The sequence below is a fragment of the Ursus arctos genome, unplaced genomic scaffold (assembly GCF_023065955.2).
Source record: "Ursus arctos isolate Adak ecotype North America unplaced genomic scaffold, UrsArc2.0 scaffold_26, whole genome shotgun sequence".
Classification (NCBI taxonomy): Eukaryota; Metazoa; Chordata; class Mammalia; order Carnivora; family Ursidae; genus Ursus; species Ursus arctos.
In genome coordinates this window covers 14,008,445-14,025,225 of record NW_026622941.1, presented here as the reverse complement: position 1 = coordinate 14,025,225, position 16,781 = coordinate 14,008,445, and the positions used below count along the sequence as shown (strand labels likewise).

Here is a 16,781-nt window from a genome sequence, read left to right as displayed (position 1 = left end):
TTATAAAATACACTACCCACAAATGAAAAGGCCGTGCTATCACGAAAGTTGGACTTTTTTTCTGGGAGTTGATAAAGGTTGCCATATTTAGGGACTTAACTGCAAAACAAAAACCAAAACAAACAACTCCATACCTTCAAGTAATATTTGTCAGCTTTTTCAAGTGATAAGAGAACCAAAATGCAGGCAGAGGACAAATCCGGCATCTCGCATGACCATTCCTATTGCTGAGTAACCCATGTCACAGGCGGAGCAATTTTAAAATTCGTATTTGTACTCTGAGTTTATTCATAAAATACATGTTCATGAAAAAACTTAAAGTGAACATAAAAAAGTAAAGAATAGCATGAAAATACATTTCTGAAGAAAAATTAGTAGAACAATGCAGTTATTTAAATAGATGCTTTGTGTTCATTCAGTTTTTTATTTTGTATTTTTATTTGTTTCCGCTATTAGACTAGCACAGGGATCAGCAAACTTTCTGTAAAGGGCCAGATGGTAAGGATTTGGGGCTTTGTGAGCCTACAGTCTCTGTCACGACGACTCAATGCCACCTTCGTAGTGTGAGCTCCGCACTGCAGGCAGGTGGCCTGTCACACTCCCTGACCTCAAGGAAAGAACCACAGGACATCAGCTCTGGGAGGTGGCCGTGTGAGGGAGTCTGGGCACTGCCGAAGCCAGAGGCCTGGGGTGTGGTTTCCCTGGTGGGAGGCTGTGGGAAGGTGGTCCCCAGAGCGAGTCTGGGCTGCTGGTCACAGAGAGACCGTGCATTCTGGACACATGGCTGGGGCAGACTGCCACCTGATGTCCTCAGACCTCGCAGCTTACCCACCACTACCGCCAGCAGCTTGAGCCCGGAAGAGCTGTCCCTTCCTCCTGCAAAGTCATTCCAGTGCCTTCTACTGAGAGACTAGCCTGCTTACCAAAATGGAAAAAACGATTAAAGGAATTCTGCCTCTTTTCTTAGAGCAAGTACTGAGGTTGAATGTGGGGCTCAGAGGCAAGAAATTCATAACTGGCGTGTGTGCGCGAAGAGAATCCAGTGTCCTGCCACAACGTACTTAGAAAATTATTAGCACCAGCTCCTTTGACAAAAACAAACGGAGTATTTCTCAAACTCCTTCTGCCAGGTAACCAGTTAGGCACTGTTAGCTTATGTGTACTAGTTAATGATAAAGGGTTTTGGGGGTGGTCATCTTTGTTCTTAAAAAATTGCAAGAGACCCCTGGTTGACTGGCGGTGTCCATGGCAGGAGACGTTAACTAGAACGAAGCTAAGAAGGAGGAGGTAAGCAAAAACTGCTCTGAGATACCCTGACAGTGGTACTCCCCAAAATTCTCCAACGGGTTCTTCCACAATTTCCAGCCTTCTTTGCAGTTAGATTAAACATGGGGCTAGTTCTACTCCAGGGGCTGAAGCAAAGAAGAGTGGGCATGAGTTCCACGTGTTTCTGCATCTGCTGCTGGAAGAGACGAGAGGTAGTTTGGTGTGGCTGGTGAGTGGTAGATAATGACAAAATGGCCAACAGGCTGGAATCTCTGTTTTATAGACTTCATTTGAGGTCTACTCTGGTGAAAGCTTCAGGAACACGGGGATCTCATCTGCTCTGCTTGCTTTTGCTAGCACTCTCTGTAGGTCAAGGGTTTTGTGAGGGGGTGACCTTTGTCACGCCAGGCAAGGCCCCGTTACATTCTTCCCCCATGGCAGTGGGCGCCTGCTCACTTTGTGTTTGGATGACTAAGAGCTCTGGCCCTCCAGAGCCCCTCTTGACATATTTCCACTCTGTTCTATCGCCCCGGGAGACTGAATTGTAGAGATTGCATCAGAGCGCCTTCTCTGTCTTTTGGTTTTCACTTGGGCTGGCCAATGAGAAGCAGGATACTGGAGGAAGGGAGGAAAATGAGATCCTGGGAACCAGCATGACTGTCTTAGATTAGCCTCCCTTGATTCTCCCTGTCATGCAGGGCCCCCTCCCCACAACCTTCTCCTACCAGGTCTGGTGAGCACTCTCTCCTTTCACTCCATCAAGCCGAGAGGTGGTCATGGAGCCCAGCTGTCACTAACCCCCTTCCATGTGGTTTCCCTTCTCACTACTCATGTCATTGTAAATAATCCCATTATTACACATTTCTCAAATCACCATATTTGGGCATGCCATCTGTTTCCTGGCAGGATCCCGGCTGATTGAGCTCCTGATTTATTGAATAAATACAAGATTTATGGAATAAGTAAATAATATAGAAAAGAGGGAGACGTCACTGAGCACAGATAACAAACGAGTTAATATCATGAAACTCTCAAGAGCAGCGTTTGGCACATGGGAAGTATCATGCGCTTCCAGAATAACGTTTGTGTTTCAGAATGAGACCGGGGCTGTGATGCAAGGGATAGGCTGGCTGCAGGGTGAAAGACTGGAGCTGGGAGATGCATGAAGACACCCCTCGGCTAGCACAGGAGGGTGAAGGAGAGGAGCTGAAGATCTAGTTCAGAGACAGAAAGCACAACCCTCGATCATCCGAGTGATACAGGGGATGAGGCAGCAAGAGAAATCAGAACTAGTCCCTAGCTGGGGTTGCATGGCAGTGACATGATTCAGGGGACTTACAAAGGGTGTGGTGCTGGGTTATCGGGAAACGCATGAGAACAGCAGCTAACCCTTGCAGAACGTTTGCTGTGTGCCAGGCATTCTTGGAATGCCTTCTGCCTTATGTGCATTCATTTATTCTGTCCTCACGGCCACCGGTGAGGCAGCGACTGTCATTTCCTTCATTTAACGAACGTGTCAATTGAGGCACAGAACGATTAAATAACTTGTGCAGAGTACACAACGGACGGAGCAGGAATTCAGACCTAGGGAGGGGGGAGTAGAACGAAGGGAACTGGGCTAGCTCAGGTTGAGGTCCCTGGGAGAAAACCTCATGGAAACCTGAAATAGGCAATGGAAGTAGGCAGGTAGGGGTATAGATCATCAACATGGACCCAGAGATACAGAAACACAAAAGGGAAAGAGAAAAGCCGCGTAGAAAATATAGGGTAATGATCATAAAAATCGCAGTGATTTACTGAGCCCTTACCACACCCTCGACACCAACTGCTTCATGATGGGCATAGATCTGATTATCCTATTTTTATGCATGAGAAAGCGGACGCTTAACAAGCTTATCAATAAATGTCCAGATTTTTATTGAGTTGAATGTTTTTTTTTCTCTCACCTGAGTTCAAATCAGAACACTGATTTGTATTTGGGTTGGGCCACGGGGAACAGCCTATTGGAAGACAGGAAAGTGAGGTCATGGTATTTACATAATATATACATTTAAATATAAAAAATTATATATAAGTGTATATAAAAATAAGCTGAAATATAAATGTACATTTAACACATCATTTATAATTAGCAATACACAGATTATCATGTTAAAGAAACCAGAACAGTCTTACCCTATACAAAGACACACACATTCAAGATAGAAAGTTCCGTGAGGAACAGGAAAACAAGGGGATGTCGTTAGAGGATCTGGATGTTCGGAGTACGTAAATGAAATACCCAGAGACGGTAGCTCCCTCTTTTGCACGGCGCTTGGACACTGCCAACATTTGTCTTGAGATGTCCTTGTCTCCTTCCACGGCTCAGCAAGCCCTCTTCTGGGTGTCCCATTTTCTCGTTAGCTCTTGAAAAAGGGGGAAGCAGCCCATGACAGCTCGCAATGGGCCTGGACTATCAGCAAGGCCTTGGTGCTGCTAGGAGCTGGCCTGACAGCCATGCCATGCTGTCCTGTGGGACATAAACAATGTCACACATCAACACCAGACAAGGCCATTCCGTGACCGTGAAAAATCAAAACAAAACCAAGACTACTCTGTAATCATGTTCTGAACCCCAAAGCACAAATATTATCTAAACCACAAAAATACTCAAACAGCCCGAAGTGCGTTAGCCCGATTCACCAATTACAGCTATAGTCTCACTTCATTCTTTACACCTTATTAAATGTATTAAGCCACCAAATCATAGACTTACCCCTACCCAGAGCAGCACGCAATCCTAGGCAATGCCCCTAAACCAGTGAACATATACCCAAATCCTGTAATAAATCCTTTCTAACATCCTCTTAGTGAGACACCCCACATCTCTCCACAGTGTGTCTTCCATGCTGCAGAGGGCAAAAAACCCAACTTGTTCAACTACAGGTGTGTTCCTCGTGATGTTTGCTGGAGGGCATAGACACAAATACAGATTCCACTAAAGCTCCCATTGCTCGGACCAAGACTCTCAACTCAATAAGACCGTGCACGTCTGAGACCCCCTGTGATTCTCTCTGGATAAGGTGCGACCTGTTCAGGGCTGGGAGGTAAGTTCATGCTGAATTGTGTTCCTCTGTTTTGTTGAAGCTTCAGTGTTGAGTTAATTTTGTTTCCCTTGGAAGAAGAGCTCTTGGAATTTTTTTGTATTGTCTGATCACATTAGTATTCTTTGATAAATTTTTTTTAAGATTTTATTTATTTATTTGACAGAGAGAGAGAGAGGGAATGAGAGAGCACAAGCAGGGGGAGTGGCAGAGGGAGAGGGAGAAGCAGACTCCCCGCTGAGCAGGGAGCCCAATACAGGGCTTGATCCCAGGACGCTGGGATCATGACCTGAGCCGAAGGCAGATGTTTAACCGACTGAGCCACCCAGGTGCCCCGATGAAATTGTTTTTAGTCTTCTATTCTCTGCTTTCATTGCTTGTTAGCTTGCTTGATATTTTGTGTTGTCCTAAGAGGCAAGTTCCATAGGGAGAGAGTGGACAGAAGTCTGACCAATCTATTTTCGAGCTAACCCCTGAGGGCTGAGGCACTCAGGTCTCTTCAGACCAGCGACCCTAGGACAAACTTGGCTTTGGGTTGCCATTTCTCAATCAGAGAAAGAGTTCTGCCTCACTCTTGTCTTTGTGTCCCTGAGGACTGGTCCATTTAGTCACATCTGTCTGGACCTAGGATCAGGGATGATTGGCCCCTGGCCAAGTTGTGGGCATCGGAAATTACCCATTTTTATAAGCCAGATTATTTCTCTTAGCCGTCACAATCTAAAACTGCACCTCTTCCAGGCCAATCACTTGCTTCCTTCATGTGTTCTCATTTTCACAGGAATTTGTACACCTTGCTCCCTAATAAACACAATATCACCAGGGATATTTTAAAGTTGCAGTTGCTACATGGGCTTTTGGCATGAACAAGTAGTTCATTTGAGAAGTTTCTTCAAAACAGAAAGCAAATAAACCCTCATGAGCAGATTGGTTGGTCTGATTTGTCTTTAAAAAATAGGTCACGTAATATAGGGCTTATCCCTCCTTCGTTTCCATAAATTAGAGTCAAGCAGTATTGGCTTTTTCACAGCATGGCTTGATAAAATTATCAAGGACCTGGGTTACAATCCAAAAGTGCTGTTATTCTCTTTTTTGTATGTGTATGTTAAAATCTCTTTTCAACACTTAAACTTTCTTTCCACTCCTTGTAGAGAAAACAAAATAAAGCTTTACAGTGGTAATTTCACATTTGCCTGAAGCCAGTTGGCTTCTTTTCTTTTCTTTTCTTTTCTTTTCTTTTCTTTTCTTTTCTTTTCTTTCCTTTCCTTTCCTTTTCTTTTTCTTTCTTTCTTTCTTTTTGTTTATTTCTATTCCTCTTAGCTCCATTTCCCTCCCTTGGGAAACTAAACATTAGCTAATTTAAAAAATTTCAATTTGTTTGGGTGAAATTTCTCTCATTTTAAACATTTGAAAATACCTACATTATACTAACTCAAAAGATATGTGCACCCCTATGTTCACTGCAGTATTATTTCCAATAGCTGAGATGTGAAAAAAATTTAAGTGTCCATCAATAGATGAATGACTAAAGAAAATGTGGTACACACACACACGAATATTATTCAGTCATAAAAAAGAATGAAATCTTTCCATTTTTGACAACATGGATGGACCTAGAGCGTACTACACTAAGTGAAATATGTCAGACAGAGGCAAATACCATATGATCTCATGTATATATGGAATAAGAAAAAAAACACCACCAAGTTCATAGATACCGACCACAGATTGGTGGTTGCCAGAGCTGGGGGTGCATTGGGAGCGTTGGGAAAAATGGGTAAAGAGAGTCAAAGGTACAAACTTCTAGTTATAAAATAATTATGTCATGGGGAGGTCAAGTACAGCATGGTGACTATAGCTAATAATACTGTATTGCATATTTGAAAGCTGCTAAGAGAGTAAATCTCAAAAGTTCTCATCACAAGAAAAAAAAAACCTGTTAACTATGAATGGTGACAGATGTTAACTAGACTTACTGTGGTGATCATTTTGAAATATACATAAATATCGAGTCATTATGTTATACACCTGAAAATGTTGTATGTCAATTACACCTTAACAAAATTCACTATAACTTTCTACGAATGATACTTATAAGCAATATACCTTCCTTGAGAAAGTAAATTAATTAATTAATTAACTACATTGGTTTTATGAATTAATAAGTCACCACTGTTTCTATAACTTCATTAAAATTTACTTAAATGAAAATTAAAACTTCGATTAAAATTAAAACACATAAAAAACTATTCAACTAAATGGAATGATAATGAAGGACATATTTTTAAAGGGTTCTTTATGAACATTGTTCTCAGCTTTTTAAAAAAAATGCTCTTGTTGTCACCATATATTCCCCGAGTTTCTGTATGTGCAAAGTGAAATCGCAAAGGGTAAAAGTACGTATCCATCCCAACTCCATTAGTGAGCTGAACCAGCCTCTCAGTGTTTCCTGGATAGGAGCACGCAATAACTTTTAAAGAACATTTCCTAATTATACGGCAAAAAACAAGCAACTTAGGGGGTGTCCAGGGGTGCAGGGATCCAAACACTGAGAAATCTCCATCCTTTGACAGACTCTCTCTCCTCGGGCCATGTCCTCAGTGGTTCCCCTTTCCTCTGTCAGTCCATTAGATCTCATGGATCCCCGAAGCCTCTGTTCGGCTGGGCTGTTTTCTACACCTCCGCTTACGCATCAATACATATATTCTGTGTATGTATATTCCCTCTGGATGCCTACTTTTAGTTATGACTCCCGAATGACCTTATCCCCTAGATTCTCTTACATCAACTGCAGCCATTGTCCTTTGACTCCTGTGCCTTGGTGCGTGCTGCCTGTCTGCCCAGAACACTCTAGCATGTTAGGCTAACTCGCACACCTAGACGTATCCCAGGTGCCATTCCCCACCAGGCCGAGTGACACAGGTGCCTCCATTCCCTGTTAGTGTAACACCCTGGGCATCTCCCTTTCTTACATGTAGGCTGCTATGTTGTAATCATCTCTTTATTATAATCATTTTTCTGAACAGCTGGTTATCAATCATAGGTTTTACATATAATATATACTTCTGCTTTTAATTTGTGTGGGTGTACCGTAAGCCATTAATTCCAAACTAGGTCGTCTTTAGGGAAAGGAGAAATGCAAATGAAGGTTTTAACCCGAATGGTTAACAAGCTTTAACCATTTATTACTCTCTTTCCTGTTATAGATTGTGTATGTCTTGTAATTAGTAAAACAGACACGAAACTTGTTTTTATAGTTTGCTATCAGAAAAGTCACAGGATGGCTACAATGCCATGTTTTTCTATTTCAGTAGGTCCCAGAATTGTTGCAACCCATTCTAAACCCAGTTGCACATAAAAATAAGAGTAATTACTATTTGCTGAGCATGTTTCTACATGGGAAACACTAGTGCCCTCATTCACATTAACTCAATGAACCCTCTGCAAAATCCACCGATGTAAACTCTACCCTTAAGCCCACTTAATAAATAAAAGTGAGGTTTAAAGAAATTGAGTAACATTTCCAAAACCTAACTAGTAAGGAACAGAGTGGCCTTGAACTTGAGTGTTGTTCCAGAGAGCTGGAGTCCTTAGACACCATGGTATATGACATTCCAAGGGCATTTGTGAAGAGTTTGCATATAGTAAGCCAGGCATCACCAATTATGGGGCCAGACTAAACCTTCTGATTCCGGGCAGACAAAACTAAACAGACCAGTTCTCAGAGACACAAAGACGAGACTGGCCCCACAGGAAAAACAAAGTACAAATCCTGCCCAAGTCACGGCCTGCCACACGAATGGCTTATCTTGGCAGGAAAGAGTATGTGTGTCTATAAATACAACTATGGATTATGAATGTATTAAAAAAATCAGAATTCAGGTCCCACCCAGTTCTGTCCTAAGTCATCTTCTTTGTGGTCTTGTGCTTGAAGAAATATTGTCCTTTTAAATTAACATTCATATGTTGGCAAGAACTATATGTTCATCAAAGATCGCAGGCTGAATTGATCTTGCAGGGGGTATGCATTTTTAACTGCCAATAAATTATTCTGGTTTAAAAATACCCTCAAATCAGAAATGGTGAAAAAGAAATGGTGAGAGACTGATGGAAACTCGCTGCAGAGGAAGGATTTGAGGGGAAACAGAATCCCTGGGGCAGTGGAGATGGTTTGAGGAAGGGGGCAGTCGTTGCACTTTCTATCATGTCTGTCTTGCTCTTCAGATAACAGGGTTAGACAGACAAACTCCTCTGAATTTTCAGATAGAAAGGAAAAATTGCTTTTTTCTTACAAATGTCTTAGTGATCCTTCTTCTTATTTTGCCACCATTTTAGTAATAACCTTTCAGGTGCCCCAAATCTTGTAGGAAATTAAGACTTAAATGTCAAAACCAGCGTTGGATATCTACATTTTACATATATGAATTTTTTTTCCTCCACTGCCTACCATGTACCCAAAGTAGTAATACTGAGAACTATCTTAACAATTGAGCATTAAAAACAAAACAAAACAAAACAAAATCCTGTTAATTATAGTTACCTATACCTTAACCTATAAGGGTAAGCCCATATCTTGTAGGAAATGGAGCTTCTTTTAATTTATTCAGCACCTAATATACGCCTAATGTGTATATAAATGAACAATCTCGGTCCTCAAAATTGGCATTATAACTGTTTTACATATGAAGAAGCCTTTTGTATGGAAGGTGGGAGTGGAGTAAATAGCTGGGGACATCTTGGCACCTGCGGCCCATGGTAGCCTTGGGATCTATTCTCCTTGGGAATTTGGGGGCAATAATCTGCCTCCTAACAGAGGTACGTGCAGCTTGATCTTTGTACACCTCAAAAAGACAACCACGTGGGAGAAGTAAGCCCACCATTCATTGCACAAGCAGCAGAGAGACACAAGTATTAATGGAAGGTGAAGGTGAATCCGTTCTCTGATACTAACTGATTTATTTGTTCATTGTTCTGTCATCAGGTACCAAGAAAAAGAAGTGAGCTCCAAGAGAGTGGAAATCTAGTTGGCCTTATTCACGGCTGTGCTCCCATCATCTGGTATTGAGCATGGCATATTGAAGTGCTCAATAAGTACTGGGGAAGAAATAAAAGTCCGTGTGGGAAAATGGGCCACCCACTACTAAGGACGGAGAAATACCATAATGTTTTTTCAGGAAGACTTCCACTCTGACTCACAGGAAAGATGACTCCAAAGATGTGAAATCTGAACTGGGATCTCTTCTGTGGGCCCTGTGGGCCAGGATGAAGCTTGTGGAAAAGGGTGAAATGGAAGGGTCAGTTAAGGACAGAATAGGATGGCTACTGTTTAACTTTTAAATGTGGATTCCGGATCTGAAATGTGTTACTTCCGGGACTTAAGTCATTTATCCTCACATTTTCTCACATTTCACGTTTATTAAAGCACTGCTGTACAATCGAGCAGTGCGACCCCTATAGGACTGTTGGAATGAGGTCATTACTCCAGGCTAACGGGGGAACGAGCATAAGAGACTTCAGCAGGGTACTCGTTGTTAGGAAGCAAAATCAAAGTGGTTACATTTCCAGAGGAGTACAATATGATGGAGACAAGACCATGAGGAGGAAATCGTCTTAAAAGCTCCTAAGCATAAGTAACTCATGACTAAAGACACTGCACTGTTATGCAACATGAGTGTCGGGGGAACAAATTTACTCATGACTCATGCTTCTGTATTACACATATTACCGGATGTTCCCTTCATTTTAAAGAAATGTGAACATAAGTGTGTATATAAAAATATCTGATATCCAAAACATGAAAACACAACGGCTATTAGGCTAAGCAAAATCTGTTGACACTGTGTCATCAGAACCACTCTTCCAAGACGGAAAGTTACTCCACCTTTTGAAAAGTATGGCCAGAGAGCCAACTTCCTGCGCGACACCAGCTAGCCCCCACTGCGTCTTCAGAACTGGGTCCTCCTGAACAGCCCAGACAAGACAGGAGAGTGAAGGCCCCGGGAATGAGAGGTAAAAATAATTCCCCTGACGCCCCCGCACCCTACTCTGCTTCTCTTTTGCATTAAGGCGAGGAGGGAGAAAGCCTAATTCTACCCACCTCTAGCCAGTGGGTCCCTGGTGGTCTCCCTCGACCGCCCACAAAACACCTCGAGGGTGCGGACCAAAGTAGTCCACAAAGCAGCAGAAACCAACCCCACAGTACCTGCTCCAGAGGTCTCCTGGCTGCCCCCCGGGTCATCCGGAAGGTCCCCGAGACTACACAGCTCTCTCGACCACACGATTTTCACCGACTTTATTGGCCCCGGACTCGGCGGGCCCCTCGCCACCCACCTCCCCACTAGATCGCGTCAGCCTTCCATGACATCGAGTATGTTGAAAAATACTGCGGGGTGGCTATGAAAAGAGCCTTTGCTGGGGATGCCAGCTCCCCTGTGGTGGCATCAGGGTCACTTGCTCTTCGCCTTCTGACTCTCGGTCTTCTTGGGCAACAGCACGGCCTGGATGTTGGGCAGGACGCCGCCCTGAGCAATGGTGACTTTCCCCAGCAGCTTGTTTAGCTCCTCGTCGTTGCGGATGGCTAGTTGCAGGTGGCGAGGGATTATCCTGGTCTTCTTGTTGTCACGAGCGGCATTGCCAGCCAACTCCAGGATCTCTGCTGTCAGGTACTCCAACACCGCCGCCAGGTACACGGGCGCACCAGCACCTACTCGCTCCGCGTAGTTACCTTTGCGCAGCAGTCTGTGGACTCGGCCCACCGGGAACTGCAGGCCCGCGCGGGAGGACCGAGACTTGGCCTTGGCCCGCACTTTGCCGCCCTGCTTTCCGCGACCAGACATGTTTACCTCTCGCCTAAAACTCCTGCGAGAGGAAAAACCCAGCGACCAGGGTCTGAGTGAGTGGATGTAATGTACCAACACCGGAACTGCCTCTATCACTTTGCTGACACTAGGCAGCACCTCCCCATTGGGCGCAGCAACATCTTCGGCTCTATTGACCAATGACAGGCAGGCTCAGCTCCCAACCAGCGCTCCTGGCAGAGGGACCGCCTTCTCCAGTTCTGGCCAGTCAAAAGAGCAAACTCCTAGCCCTTATTTACATAGCCTCTCATATGAATACCCAGGACCGGACCGCTCCGCGTTTGGGGCCTCCTTTGAATTTATACGCTCCTGAGATTTTGACGTCCAAGTTCGCTCTTAAGAAAAGAACGTTTTAAGAATTAAGGAACCACGGTTAGAAACAGAAAAATCCGGAAGATCTACCCCGTATAAGTACAAAGCACTCAAGCAAGAAATGTTTCAAGCAATTGACGTCGCAGGGTGAGCCCTACGGTACTGCGTCCCACAATGCTGTGCCCCGTAGGTGGATTTTCTCACATTATATAGCATGCTAGCCAGCAGTTATCTGACTCCAGACACCGCGCTTGTGAGCAACAGTACTCCTCTGCCTGCCGTTTCTTTAAACAAGCGCCTTGTCTCCTGCAAACCCAGATGCGCTTGCTGTTACCCAGCAGTGTGGGGAGCTGGCTCCACAAGATGCCTCGGACTGAACTGGCCATCCGCACTTTCTTAACCAGACCAGATGACACTGGACTCCCCGCGCAGTTCTGACGCTCACAGGTTGCCAATCTTTGCTTCTAGCGGCTGTGAAATTCGTGTGCTAGACCAGACGGGAGTGCTTTCTTCACAGACTGCAGAACTAGCTCTCTTAGCCAAAACTTAACATCTCTTGTCTTTGAGTTATGAGCGTGAAAAGAGTATCTGGATTCAAGGGAGAGGCTGCAGGATCAGTCTCTGAGGCACCAAGCCTTGGCTTTGGCTTCCTCCTTATTGATCACCGCGCTGCTGATCATGTTCTCGGAGACTCTGAGCCCAGAGGTAAATACGGTCCCGTAAGACATTTTGGTGGCACTTGGCTGTCCCTTTCCCCAGCCCTCTACTGCCCATGTGAGGCTCAGAGGTCATGAAAAGACTAAAGGAAGAACAGTAGCAACCGTCCTTACCTATTGCAGAGCCATAGCATTTGGAACAAAATAAGTTTTTTTTTTAAATTAGAAATTATTTTTTACTAACTCATTGATGTAATTTCACTTGCCTCAACATTTCCCACAATTATACAATTACACTGCTATGTGTTGTATATGCATTATAATAAGCGATATTATAGTATCCGTTTAAAAGTAAAATTTACCCTCCCACCATCCTAATAAAGATTTGATTTCAGTGAAATCACATTTTTAGCAATTTCTGTACATGTCCTTATTGCCTAGAACACTGATTAACCTATATGTAGTAGGAACTCAATAAATGTCGTTGGAGTTAAGAAACAGCATATTGTCATGATTAAGTCAGTCGTCCTGGAGCCAGACTGCCTTGGTCCAAATCCTGGCTCTACCACTTACCAGCTGACTTTGGATAAGCTTTGTGCCTACCCCAAAGTGTTATTTTGAAGATTAAATAGGTTAGTAAGCATCCAAGAACTGCCAAATGAACTAGATAAATGGACATACAAGTCTCTGATGCAGTTATTAACATGTTCCTGATATGAATTTTGTAAATTTTGCTTAAATTTTTGCCTATATCAAGGGAAAGTTTTAACAATTATCGTTATTATTTTGGACACTTTTTCCTTTTATTCTTGTAAGCAAGAAGGATATCTAACTTGAAAAATTTGTTCTAACCTTGATTTTTTAGTCTTAATAAATATAATCACTCAGTTTACCATTATAAGAATCCTGATCTCTTTCAGATCTGATAGACTTCTCTTCTTCCTTGTGAGTCAAAGATGAAAATCATGTAGTACAATATGACTATTCAGGGTTTTTTTGCAGCCATACAAACAATATTCTGAGGGCTCTTTTTTTTTTTTTAAGAGTTACTTATTTTAGAGAGAAAGAGCACACGTGGGTGCAGAGTAGAAGAGCAGAGGGATGGAGAGGGACAAGCAGATGAGGGAGGGGGTCACGCTGGGTCTCAATCCCAGGACCCTGAGATCATGACCTAGCTGAAATCAAGAGTGGGAGCCTTAACCGATTTAGCAACCCAGGTGCCCCTCTGAGGGCTCTTTTAATTTATCTTTAACAACAAAAGTACTTTCTGTGTTATGCAGATGAGTAAGGATGGGTAAATTATTAGCATTTAGACACATACAAATATTTACTATAAAGCTTTTCCTGGAAAGGCTTATCTTTCAAGAGAAAGAGCACAGTTTACTAAAATATTCCTTCCTCCAGATGTTAAGTGCCTGGGAAAGAGTTATGAATCAAGTTCTAAATACTGCTGCCTTTTATTGCAATAAGCCCTTTTGGGAAGACAAAGAGTCCTGTATCCTAGAGCGATGATACCACTGAACGTTTCATCTCTGTTCAGGGATTCTCTTAAGAAAGGATTGAGAGCCTCCTGAAGGGCGATTTGCAGTACAAATCATCCTTTAAAGCTACCGTCGTGGCATCTATTATTTTAAGAACTTTGTAAGTGGGAGATGTAAGAACCTCAGGTTTGAATGCAGTTAAGAAGAAATTTACGATATTTCAACTAAAAAACCATAGAAATCGTTATTTGGTTGAAAAGCAAAGGTGCGCGGGGTTGAAGGGGCATAGAAATCGTTATTTGGTTGAAAAGCAAAGATGCGTGTGGTTCGAGGGGCGCAGAGCGGTGGCCAGATAATCTGCTAATGGCGCACAAGCCTCTGAAAGGGAAAAGTCTGGGAGAGCGGAGGACGGGGTAAGGTAAGACTTTTTGAAAGAATTTTAATTCTTTCTTTGCGGGGAGTCACGAGAGAAAAGAGCTATTAAAAAATTTCCTCTCCCCCCACTAGTGACTGAAGATCCATACATGAAAAGGTGTAAAACAATTGCTTTGAAATCTAACCAGGTGTTACGCATTTCTGGTTACTATTTATTTTCATATCAGCCCAGGAATGGTATTGTTAATGGAAGCCTTCCTTTCGAAAAATAGAATTCGAGCCGGAGAGATAAGGGGAGGGGGAGATGGGAAAAAGGGAGGGGAGAGAGGAAACGAGCGCCAATAGGATCTGGCTATTTTTATTTAAGCGTTGAGAAAACGCAATATAAATTCCATTGACTCTTTCCTCAATTTTATGGCAAAAATAAAAAAGTTTTCCCAAGAAAGCAAACAACAAAAACCAGTCTTGTTCTGCTTACCGCTCCTTCACTCACTATTGGAGGAAAGACAAAAGTCTCCTGGGCCCTAGAGCTCCGCCCACTTTCTTGAGGTTTTTCAAACAGGTCCGCTACCAAGAAATATAAGCTCTGGTCTACCCTCCCATCGTCGGTAGCTGCTTGCTCTCCGTTTTGGAGCTTTTATTTTCCGGAGAGGATGTCTGGTCGCGGGAAAGGCGGCAAAGGGCTGGGGAAGGGAGGCGCCAAGCGCCACCGGAAGGTTCTCCGGGACAACATCCAGGGCATTACAAAGCCCGCCATCCGCCGGCTCGCCCGCCGAGGTGGTGTCAAGCGCATTTCTGGGCTCATTTATGAAGAGACCCGGGGAGTGCTGAAAGTTTTTCTGGAAAACGTGATCCGCGATGCGGTGACTTACACGGAGCATGCCAAGCGGAAGACGGTCACCGCCATGGACGTGGTTTACGCGCTGAAACGCCAGGGCCGCACCTTGTACGGCTTCGGCGGCTGAGCAGTCCTTGCGGCTTCTCTTCAAACCCCTAAAGGCCCTTTTAAGGGCCCCCAGAACGTCAGGAAAAGAGCCAACACTTCGTATTTGCTGTGTGAATGTGGGACCTAGGTGCAGATAGGTGGGTCAGATGAGGCCCTTCCTTGTGCCGTGGAAGTCCCTGCCCGGGCGGGTGGTGCGGGCCGCGGGCGGCGGGCTTGGGAATGAGGGGGAGATTTGAGCCGTGGGGCTCGGAACAGGAACCCAGTGCCGCTCCCGTGGGACGTAGTCTGGAGAGTGAGGTGCCAGGTAGGGACCTCGCCCCAATGTGCACAGGCTGACTGGGCTCCTGTCTAGAATTTGGGTTCAATTTGGGGTAAGGAGGTATCCACGCATAAAACTGGTTGTAAGTAGCGAATGATTTCTAAGCCCCGGAGGGCTCTAGCCCTGAACCAATATAAAGAAGCTGCTATGCAAATTAGGGCTAGCTGATGTTGCCTCCGATTGGATCGGAGGGTCGCGCGTCAGAGGGGGCGGCTCCCCGCCGTAGACCAGCCTCCCTTAGAACGCGGGAATGGGATGGCGCGAAAGTGCCAAGTGCTGCCCTAGTGTGGCGCTCTGGAGTGCTGCTGGGTGTGACTATTTTGTTTCTTTGCTGACGTCTGAATAGGAGGTGACCAAGTTCAGACGCCGAATGAAGGAGGCAAAGCGTGGGCGAAGTCGAAGGCGGGGCCTAGCTCGCGGCCGCTGCCCTACCTGGGACGAGCTGCACAGTTTGCTGCACCGAGCGGGTGAGCGTCCCGGCCCGAGTACCCGGCGTCGGTGTTCGAACCCCTGACCACGGAGATGCAGGAGTTAGCCCGCAGTGCGGCCAGGGGCGCGGGGCAGCATCCTGCTGCTGCTCTGGAGACGGTGTCGTGTGACCCGGTCGCAGCCGGGAGATGAGCCCTAGCTTTCTAGTAAAGGCCCTTTTCTGAGCTGCCCGTGGGGCTGTAGGAGAGAAATGAGTGGAAAGCCGCGTTCTAATAAATTCGGCGAAAATGGCGTGGGCGAGAGAGCTGTGTAGTCGCGGGTCCTACCCAGTGATTCCCCGCTGCGGCCTGAAAACCCGGAGCAAGGGGCGGCCAGTTGGAGGGCACTTTGCCCAGGCGGCTGCAGGGGCCGGACACAGGGGGACCCGCCCGGTGCGGGCCGGCAGGGGCCGCCAGTGGGGCGAGGCGGGAACCGAGCTCAGTTTGAAACATTTCTAGTATTCCCTCAGCGGAGGCTGGCATTATACCGTTTATTGGGGGTCGGGCACTTTGGAACACTTTGTGTTCCATTACTGCGTTTGATTCTCCAGCAAATTTATGAAGTATTTGTTATTACTATTTTGCAGAGGAGGTTTCTGCAAAATGAGGTTACCATTACTGATAATGGGGTGTTAGAACTGGAGGCAGGATTTGATCCCAGCCGTGTTGGATCCCGCACCCTTTGACCTTAACCCTTAACATGACACTGCTTCTGCCATGGACCCCTCTTGGCCTTATTTGCTGATATTTTACTTCTAAGTACTTTCCACTGTTCCATAAAGACTGAAGTGTGTTCCTGATTCTGGTATTAATTAAATTTCTAGGGCACTGAGACAATCCCAGAAGCTTTCTTTAATCCAAGTGAAAAGACAGTTACTTGAAACAGCAAAGTCCGGCACACTTTTGTGCCTATTTATTGAGTGTGAATGAGTGAATTTGAGTAGATGGATAGGTGGATAATGTACCTATTAAATCTCCAATTTAACATGAATCAAATTATTAAGGGGCGCCTGGGTGTCTCA

General features: G+C 44.8%; 2 protein-coding genes across 3 annotated transcripts in view; one reads left to right on the top strand and one right to left on the bottom strand.

The window, feature by feature from the left end:
* Window positions 1-5,557: 5,557 nt before the first annotated feature.
* Window positions 5,558-11,292, bottom strand: LOC113257855 (histone H2A.J). The gene has a single exon (XM_057318911.1). The coding sequence runs from the start codon at window positions 11,180-11,182 to the stop codon at window positions 10,793-10,795; it is 390 nt and encodes a 129-aa protein (XP_057174894.1). The 5' UTR covers window positions 11,183-11,292; the 3' UTR covers window positions 5,558-10,792.
* Window positions 11,293-14,624: 3,332 nt separating this feature from the next.
* The window catches only part of LOC113257856 (histone H4), a 60,337-nt gene continuing 58,180 nt past the window's right edge, over window positions 14,625-16,781 (top strand). For both annotated transcript variants that reach the window (XM_026502370.4, XM_026502369.4), the window contains exons 1-2: window positions 14,625-15,110; window positions 15,639-15,759. In XM_026502370.4, coding sequence (XP_026358155.1) covers window positions 14,681-14,992 — 312 coding nt within the window. In that variant the 5' untranslated portion in view covers window positions 14,625-14,680 and the 3' untranslated portion in view covers window positions 14,993-15,110; window positions 15,639-15,759. The remainder of the gene's footprint in view (window positions 15,111-15,638; window positions 15,760-16,781) is intronic.

Bases quoted from the DNA above. Each gene is read 5' to 3' on its own strand.
- LOC113257855 (XM_057318911.1), bottom strand. From the start codon at position 11,182: ATGTCTGGTCGCGGAAAGCAGGGCGGCAAAGTGCGGGCCAAGGCCAAG.